This window comes from Zootoca vivipara, chromosome 16 (genome assembly GCF_963506605.1).
Source record: "Zootoca vivipara chromosome 16, rZooViv1.1, whole genome shotgun sequence".
Classification (NCBI taxonomy): domain Eukaryota; kingdom Metazoa; phylum Chordata; class Lepidosauria; order Squamata; family Lacertidae; genus Zootoca; species Zootoca vivipara.
This window is the reverse complement of record NC_083291.1, coordinates 3,699,883-3,709,728: the sequence shown is the minus strand read 5'-3', so window position 1 is coordinate 3,709,728 and position 9,846 is coordinate 3,699,883. Positions and strand designations below refer to the sequence as shown.

The 9,846-nt window shown below is 44.5% G+C and overlaps 1 protein-coding gene across 6 annotated transcripts in view; it reads right to left on the bottom strand.

The window, feature by feature from the left end:
• Positions 1 to 2,410: 2,410 nt before the first annotated feature.
• BNC2 (basonuclin zinc finger protein 2) overlaps positions 2,411 to 9,846 on the bottom strand; it is a 394,027-nt gene continuing 386,591 nt past the window's right edge. For 3 of the 6 annotated variants that reach the window (XM_035140455.2, XM_060268829.1, XM_060268828.1), the window contains exon 6: positions 2,412 to 7,977. In XM_035140455.2, the coding sequence (XP_034996346.1) occupies positions 7,317 to 7,977 (661 nt within the window). In that variant the 3' untranslated portion in view covers positions 2,412 to 7,316. Of the gene's footprint in view, positions 7,978 to 9,846 lie in introns of all 6 variants that reach the window. The other 3 variants (XM_035140457.2, XM_035140454.2, XM_035140460.2) reach the window with 2 other exon arrangements.

Here is a 9,846-nt window from a genome sequence, read left to right as displayed (position 1 = left end):
ACTTATGGAGGGGTCGTGGCGCGCCAGCCAGCTCATGCCCAAAACGATTGGGGGGTCTGAGATGGTGGTGACGTTGAATGCCAGTGTCTCTGAGTGCCTTCCAACCGTCATTCTCATGGGGGGGGTTTGATGAGTGATGGCCCCTCCCAGCAGCTCTCTGCCGTCAATGGTTGCCACGTGCAGAGGAAAATCCAGCTGCAGAAGCTGGATCTGGTGCTCTTCTGCAAAGTTTCTCGAGAAGAAGTTGGCTGAGGCACCACTGTCAATTAGGGCGAGGACCGTCAATGGATAGCCATTTGGGAGCGTGAGCGTCACTTCTAGAACCACTCCTGCTCTGGGAGGGGTGGGCTGGCTCTGCTCCTCTCTGTGCGGGTGGGTGGGCTGGGGCTGTTGTCTGCTGACTGTGCCTGGCTGCCGCCCCTTGTCTCCTGCAGCCAGGCTTTCCCGTTTCCCTGCTGTGGTGCTGCGTCAGTGGGGGAGGGCACAACCGTTCCCGCCTTTCCTTGCCACTCCCTGCGATGTGGGCAGTCTCTGACGAGATGCTGGGGGGAGTTGCAGAGAAAGCAATTCCCACCCCTTCCCTCCTTGCGTCTTGGCGCCGCTGGGGTTTGAAAAGCCCGCGCGCGCGCGCTATCAATCTGCATGGGTTCCTGGTCCTGACTGGCCCCAGGCGTGGCTTGAAAGGGTTGTTGAGGGAGTGGCTTCTCCTGCGACCGTGGGAACCAAGCCCGCTTTGCGCGCGTTGCTTGCTTGTCGCTCCATCTGGATTCCTGCCTCACCCCCACCGCCAGAGCCGCTTTGCTCAGTTGATCCATATTACTGGGCTTTGGACCTCTCGAGAGCTCATCCTTCACCTCCTCATGCAACCCCAAGTAAAACGCCGCTTGCATTGGGGCAGACTCCAGATCCCACCCCAATCTGTGCACCAGCATGGTGAATTTCGCCCAATACGCGCGAACTGTCATATTTCCTTGGCGTAAATTATGAAGTTCCTCCTTAGTCTGGTCCATATGACTATCGGACGAATACATCGTTTTCAAACCTTCTAGAAATAGTTTGACATTCTTCATGCAAGGATTCCTTGTTGCAATTAACGGTCTTAGCCACTCCCTGGCCGCCCCTGTAAGGTGCTCCACAATAAACGCTACTCTGTGCTCATCATCAGGGAACTCATCGTGGTGCAGCTCAAGAGCATACACAATCTCAGTCTCAAAGCCCTGAAACTCCTTCGGGTCTCCATTGAACTTGCTTACTAGGGTCCCGGCTCTCCTTCCTGGCAGCACTTGGACTTGGGGTGCCCCTCCCGCCTTGTTTTTCTCTGCATCCAGCTTGTTTTGGAGGTCTACCGCCACCGCCCTTAAATGCTGCTCTTTTTCCTGGAGCTCTCTCACCTGTTCCGCAAGTTGTAGCCGGTCGTCCTGGACCTTCTTAGTCTCCTCTTTAGCTGCCTTCAATTCTCCCTGCGCCTGCAGCGACAGCTGTTGCAGTTCTAGCTGGGCTTGCTCAGCGATCTGCCGCCACTTCTCCGCCTCTGACACGCTCATCCCGGCAACTCCAAAGTAGCCCAAAAATGATTAGGAGGTTGCTGTCACAGTGGCCGGAGTGGACTACTTCAGAGTAACGACGCTACGCAGCTCTGCATTTTATTCTTTTATTGGTGCTGCGTATTTACAGTGCTCAAGTCATTGCTATTTACACGGAGCGATGTTGTCAGTCGGTTTCAGAACCTCCTAATGGCTTTTGGCGCGTCTTTCTCCAACACAAAAGCTTTGGCAGACCCATCCTCTTGCCCCTCCTCTTCCTGCGTAATTCTGGAGTTGGGGGGATGGGTCTTCCCCCCTTACTTGCCCCTTCCTGTCCCACCTGGGACCCTGGCTCCTCTACCTTGCCTGAGCCTCGGACACGACTTCCTGCTTCCCCACTGGAATCGGAACTCTCCCTGCTTTCCCCTTTGCTCGGGGACGGGCTTGAACTCAGGAGGGGAGGGACTTCGCGATATCCCCTGTCCCTCACAGGTGCATTTCATTATTAGCATTTCAAAAACTTCCTAATAGGCTGACTGTTCCTGTGCTGTTCGGTTCCTTCACCATGTGTGTGTGTGTGTGTGTGTGTGTGTGTGTGTGTGTGTGTGTGTGTATATAGTTGCAAGCATAAACTCATTTGCCTCCCTGTCCCAGCAGTGTTGCCCCAACAACTTGGGGCTGCTTCTTCTCCCTTCTTAATTTTAAGGGAATTGGCATTCATATTCTGAAATTCGGAAACTGCAGCTCCTATGAGAGTTGTACACTTTTCTGACCATAGATGAGCCCTTTGGGCAGTGTTTTCTAAACCCTTTGATACCTGGGGGGCAGCTTCCTTGAATGAAAGTGGTGGGTACAATTCACTCTTTTTTTTAAAAAAAAAAAACACCACCTAAATGTCATCAGCATTGAGAACAATTCTCCCAGTATCTCACCTTCCTCTTTGCCTGGTCACTCAGGGCTTAAAAACAATGGCAATGGACAGTGGCAATATAGTAGGAGATCCCACCACTCTGCCACCAAAATGTAGTGGATCGCACCACTCTGTCACCGATTGCGGTAGATCCCACCTGGGTATACACTCTGTACCCAAGGTGTGAAGGTAAGGTTAGATCCTTGGAGACTCAGGCAGAAGTTGAACCGCTACAAAAATATTTATTTTACAGAACAAAGTTGATAAAACAAAGGATGTGTCAGGAGATAATGTTCTTTCAGGAAACAGTTAACTTATTTATAATTATACTAAATCTAGTGGATGTTTCAGGCTTCTAACTGGGTTGTAAATGCAGTTTCTTTTAAATGCCAGTTGTTTAATTCAGTTATTACTCTTCTGTTAGATGTTGCAGGTTTCTAGACTAGATGGTAAATGCTCAGCTTCTTTCCACTTATTTCACTTCACTTCGTTAACTTAGTTGCATAGGTGTTGCAGCTTAATAGTTTGGTTCTTAAACCAGGTGGTACTTTCTGTCAGTTTTCCAGCCTTTTATCAACCACATTCCTGAGGTAGCAGGTCTAGGGGATTCCCACACCCCTAACTGGTCTGGAAGTCGTCTCTTTCTAGGAGATCTCTCCTCTCCTGACTGAAATGAAACCGAAGGAGACAATATCCTCACAGTGCTTACTTCTCCTGCTGAAACTCAAGCCTTCCCGATAACTCCACTCTGAATATTCTCTCCCCAAACGCTACACACTGTCTTCAGTTCTAAGCTCAGAAACTCCTTTCTCTAGCTGTAGATATTTTCCTCAGAGTGGGTGTTACACACAGAAGAGTCAAACAGAGGAGTTCCTAGGAGAGGAGGAATGAGGAATGAGTGCCAACTCTTCTCTCCCTCCTGCTCTCTCTATCCATCTCCCTATCTGAACCTTCTCTCAGAAACGGCTCCTTTTATTCTCCCTCCCAAAGTGCTGGCTCCACCCCCCTCTGACTAGCTGTTTTGGTAGCCCATCAGAGAGAGGCTCCAGCCCTCTGGTGAAATTCCAAGGCCCTGCATCACCAGACATTCGTCTAGCTCAGCTGTCCATCACACCAGATGACCCGGTGACTACTTGCTGAGTTACACTCTGGTCTCCCTTACTTGGAAGTTGTTTTATACCAAGTCAAGTCATTCATCCCTCTAGTTCATCATTGCCTACACTGTCTGGAAGTGACTCTCCAGGTGTTTCTCCCACCCGCTACCTGGAGATGATAAGAACTGGATCTGGAACCTTTTGCATGCAAAGCCCTTGAGATGATAGTGGTTCTTCTATACCAAGACAGTGCAAACGCTGGATGGTTTCTTTAGTCTGATGGGCATAGAGTGGCACTTGCTCCCAAAACGATGGCTTCATTTTTCAAGACGCCCATTAGTTCTTCCGGCAGCATACAGTTTGGGAATCACCGCTTTAGGCAGAAGCCAGGCAGTTAAGTAATTTTAAACCATATTTATGTTTAGTGTGTGCAGCCTATCTTACCACAAGTTTCTCCCATACTTTCAAATGTTGGTAGGTATGAAAGAATGTTAATGCCTAAACCGTGTGTCTGTTTTCCTCTGATTCACTACAATTATATACCATCCTGTTTCGTTTCGTGTAACAAACAGATGTTGCCTGTGCAACTCATTTGCTGAATAAGGCCTACTTGATGATGTTTAAGTTTCCAATCTAGTTTTACCAAAGCCATTTGACCTTTAGCAGAAACAAAAGTAAAATGAGAATGCAGAACAGTGATTTATTCAGGAAAGAATTATTTATATACCTCAAATATGTTTTTCATTAAAAACGATATTTATTTATACCATACATACTTCAAAAACAGTGTTGGGTTTTTTTTAATTTTTTTAAAAAATGTTCCTTAGATATCATTTAGCCATTTGTTTAGGTTTGTTTTGCCCTTTTCAACATTTCTTCTCGCTTGGTTCCTAATAGCTGGGCAGAGGGTGGGGTTTGAAGAGGCAATGCAGTACAGATAACACTACAAAAGTTAATTCGTTTGGGAAGAACAAACCTTTACTTTTCTATGTTCCCTTTCACAAGCATACCGTACATACGTAGCATAAAACAAAACAAAGCATCTCTCCATTTAATTTTTATAAACCAAAGTAATTAAGACTTTGGAAAAAAGACAAAGCACAAATGAAAAAAAAATCAAGTCAGCAAAAATTGTGGAGGTTTTTGATGTAAACATATTTTTTTGACATACTGGTCGGTAACACTTTTAAAAGAGTCTTTAGGAAATCTGTAAATAATGTCAGGAGTTGTGTCCACTATTTGAAAACAAAGAAATACGGCCTAAAATAAGGCATTTCAATTAATAAAGACATCATCTTCTTTTTTTACACACACATGGAGATACTGCAACTAGTATTTATGTTTTCGTTTTAGGAGAAAAAAAGTACTGTAGTATATACTGCCTCCAAACAAGGGAAAGTTAGACATACCCAAGTCCCAATGAAAGGTTGGGTTTAGCTCAGTTGAGACTAAAATCTTCCTGTTGGTTCAAATGAGACTCAGCCGTAACTCTCTATAGGTGGATGAGGGCCAATGAAGATGGGGGAATCTATTTAACTGGAATAGTTTCCGCTAGTAAAATTAAGACTGGATTGCTAATGCCAATTTGCAATGAACAGTGGTTGAAATTGCACAACAGATTCAACTTGGAAGCTGAAAGCAACCCAAGTATTTCTGGTTTCGCAGTTACAAGAGAAATGTTCTAGGAAAGAAAAGCACTCTCGTTGAGTTAGCAATGCACTGTGTGCAGAAATATTCCTTGTGTATTCTTTTTTTTAAAAAAGAGAAAAAAGATCTGTTATATGACACACACCATAATGGTCTTGGCTGTAGGCTGAGCTTAAGTAAATATCATCATTCAGTCAGTATGCTGTGGTAATTCAGGCTGCCAGTGCGGTTTGCCATGCTCAGACAACACATGTAAACACCAGAAACAAGAAAAAGAAGAAGAAAAGATTTGGTGAGCAGCTTCTCCCTGTCTTCCTCAATCATTGGCCTCTCCTCCAACACACTCTTTCCCAACTCCACTGTAATTGTTCTCCGACAAATCATGTTGGGAAAGTACAAAAGATGAAAACGTGAATTTTCGGTTTGGGTGCCTCCCTACACGCAAACACCAGCTTCCGATTTCTCCAAAGGGGAAGTTACCCAATCTAATGAATGGCACACAGTCTCCAAGCTTTAAGTGCTTGTGCCATTAATGGCTTTAGATTGCTTCTATTTAAAAACAAAACACAACATGCCTTGATCATACTACGGCACTTTCCAGTGCACACCAGACAACTTTGCAGAGGTCAGAATTGTTTTTCATTTTCATGCAACTAAAGCCCAAGTCTTCAGTAGAGAACACCCACATTCATTTCAGGAATTCGAATTTTGGCCCTTAAGTCACCGTGATCTCCTTCTAAGCTACTACAGATCAAAAGTAAGTCCCACACAATTCAACTGGACAATTTCAACTGGAAGCCCATCCTTTCAGTTGAAGAAATGTCTCGCGCTGCAAAGCTCTGCTTTTCTTTTCTATGAACCCACGGACTCACTTGTGGATAATATTTAGAACCTGAGAAGGACATTCATGTGTATTCTCTCCTTGCTCCCAAATTCCTAGGATATTTCCCCCCCTTTAGGCCACAGCAGCTGATTATATTTTGGTTACTGAAAACTTGTGCAAAGTTGGCAGTTCTGTGTTAACATTTAACACTTTTATTTTTTTTGTTCGGCATTCTCGCCCCATACTGACCAGACCACTTCTAACAAAGTGTTAATTCTTTTCTTTCTTTTTTTCTTAATCAATAAGACACTGAAAGTATGGCAATACTTTTTAAGGGAAAAAAGGGTATGGATATTATTACACATCCCCACATTGTGTAAGAAAAAAGTGCATGACTGGATTTATGTAATAGTAACAAGACAAAAAAAATCCCTTAAAAAAAAACCTGTATCAGATCAGGTGCTCTAAAGCATGCCAGCACCCCCTCATTACACATCTCTAGCAGGTAGTTAAAAAACAAGACCTTGTGTTTTCTTCTTTTTTTCTTTTTTCTAAATGTGCACTGAAGCTAATATAAATGAACAGAGCTAGCCAGCAAACTATTCTCCCCCCCCCTTCCCCGCGTATCTAACAGCTGGATGTAAATGTAAAACCGAACTGGGGAAAAAACCAACCCCCCCTCCAAATAAAAATTAAACAAGAAGTTAACCACCCTCAATACAATTGTTTTACATGATAGGCCCTTCAAGGCTCAATATATACAAGTGTAACAGCCATGTGTAGTTGATGGTCCTCTCAAAGGTTTAACATACACAAAAGACAATTGTACTTCCCCCCCTCCCTCTCTCTGCAGTGCTGTGTTTCCTTGTGCCCCCCTCCCCTGCATTTCTCCCCTTCCTCAAGATTGCAGGCGGCAGTCAAAGGTAAAAGAAACAGTCTCTTTGGAGATGACCACGGGTTTTATAACAAAAGTGGGGCTTCAAAATGCAAGTTTGTTCGTGTGTGTGTGTGTGTGTGTGTGTGTGTGTGTGTACATTTGCTTGTTCTCTTTGAAGCAGTGGAAATTTCCTCCCAGGTTAAACTTACTACCCCAACCCACACAAAATAAAAACAGACAAACAAACAAGAAAAGAAAAAATAGAAAAAGAAAAAGAAAAAAAGCACCTGGTGTTTTTTTCTGTTTTGTTAAAAAAAGGAAAAAAAAGATATATATTTATATTTATATTTATATATATTTATATAATAGTCTGTTAATGGCAGTTCAAAGTAGCGAAAACCCTCTGCGAGAGCTGCTGGCGTTTGCCACGTCCATCTTTGAACTAGTCTAGTGAAGCGAAGGGAATGTTTTTATGCAGGTTTGGGTTCTGACTGTGCCGATTCCGGCTGCGGACAGAGGAAAACATCATGTTGCACCCAGGGATTTTGCACTTGTGCATCTCCCGCAGGTGCACAGTCTTGTAATGCACCCTAAGAGTCCCCTTGTTGCTGTACATTTTGTGGCAAATGTTACACACGATCCCCCCGTTGCTCATGGAAACGCTGTTGAACATGAGGGATCCTGGAACTTCGGCGCCCATGCCGACCCCTAAGGCCGGGGCGTCCGCCTTGTGTGACGACTCCCCACTGTCACTTGCGCCGTCCACGTCATCAAGGAGAATCCCCTCGTCGCTCCCCGCATCGGATTCTCTGGAGGAATGGATGCTACTACTAGACTGGATGCTGGAGGTGGTGCTTAGATCTAGCACCATGTATTCTTCTGACATGCCCCTTCCGTACCCGTTCAGGTGGGAGTCCTCGGTACCTGCCGGGGAGGAGGTGTCTTCCCGTATGTCAAAGCCCATCTGATGTGGGGCGCCGTAGATCTTCATCAAAAACTCGTCACGGAGGTCCTTGCTAAGCGAGGGCTGCGAAGTGTCCAGGCCCATGTCATCCAGTTCTTTGGTCAACAGTTTACGGTGCAGGTTTATGTTAGCACTGTGTCTAGGAAGGAAATAGGAAGAGGGGGCGAGGAGGGAGAGAAAACACCGTATCGCTGATTACATTTGTAACTCAAAACTTGCAGGTCAAAACATAAGTTAGCAAGATGGGGATTTTCATGCAATCCTACTTCTATTGCCTCTTCTCTCGGAAACCCAGGCATTACTATAATGGACACAAATGCAGGGCAAAAATGCTACAAATCGACACTAGCCTGGCCTCTGCCCCCCCCCCCGGCTATTCAGCAACGTAACCTGCTTTGGTTTTTGACCAACAGATTACTGCAGCTCTTTCAAAAGGAGCCTGTTACAAAAAGAACTAGGCAAGAGGGAAAGAAATTAGTAGAATCTCTCTCTATATATACACAACATTGGATCTGCTGGTTAATGATTGGGATTGTAATCAAAGAGACCAGTAGAAACTGGAGAGACTCTTAAGAAGTTAGGCTAGTTTTATCTTTTCCCCCCAATATTGAGGGGGGACCTTAAATGTTTCTGGGCAAGACCAATCTTAAATGGAATAAAACAGTGAAATCTTTGAATGGATGAGGTCTTTTGAGCCTGATCCAACAAGTGTTTAATATAATCCTTGCTTAGGGCTACCACAGATTCCAGTCAGGCATTTTGGCTTAAAAGTTACGCATGCACTGAAATTTGGGGCCGCAAGAGAAACTGAAAAACTAAATCCATGTTGAGTGGAATAACTTATAAGAGGAGGAGTTGTTTTTAAATAGCAGTGGTGTGAATGTGTGATTCTGTGGAACTTAAGACTGAGCCATATCCACACAAATTGGGCCTTATTATATTGATTCACATGATTGTTTCAATACCCTTATTATGTTTATTTACATCCATTGATTTCTCCTTTCCCTCCCACCCCACAAAATCCTCAGGGTTTGGGCAGAAAACAATAAATGAAAAGCGGAATATGCAAATTTATTACTGAAATTTATTGTTTTAAATTCTATAGATTATGTGTCACTGTCTGCAAAGCAAGTTTGGAGGCCTGTAACAGACAGCATGGGCCACAATACATCTCTCATTATGGGCTCAATTAATTGCCAGGTTTACATATCTTCCTGTTTCCAGGTGTCATTTGGCAAAAAGCAATTGGGGGCAGGGCTACAAGGTTACTGAATACCTTGAAAATCATGAGTTTGCAGGCTGTGGGGGGTCACTCAACATGCACAGCCAAGAGGAACAATGATATTTTATTATATGCAGCCAGTAAAGGCTGAGGAGGTGAGGTTCCTTGAGCTTGGCACTGCCACAATGTGAATCCACAAACTCTTGCTCCGGCTGACAGCCCCTAAACTAGAGGTGGGCGCACCCAACAATTCAGTTATGCATTTACACAAAGCAGATGCACAGCTGAAAAATCGGAGTGGGGTGGGGGGAAAGATGTCATAAAAAATAATAAGAGTTTCAAATCCAGTTATACTTGCACACTACAGCGTGCTCCTGTCTAAAGTGGTTGGCAATGTGCTTTGCCATGTGGGTGGAAATGCCTGCTCCCGTTCTCTCCTTGGGGGGCTGCGCTGGGTGCCAGCTGTTCAAATGCGCATCGTAAGGCAAAATGCACATCTGGGTGCAATCTGGGTGTGAGGTTCCCAATCTAACAAAGCCAACTGCTTCTGCACATGGATCCGCCTTCCAAATTTGTGTGACTTAAGTGTAGGAAACCCAAGATGACAATGCAAGATTTCTTTGTTATTTGAATGTCGTTGGTTCAAAGAGTAGATTCTCTCAACCAGCTCGGCTCCCAAAAGTAGCAGAATAACCCAAGTGTGCATTATAGAGAGCTGGGAGGGTGTAGAGTAATGTAAACCTAATCTTCCATATCTATTTACATGATTCATCATATATTGTCATA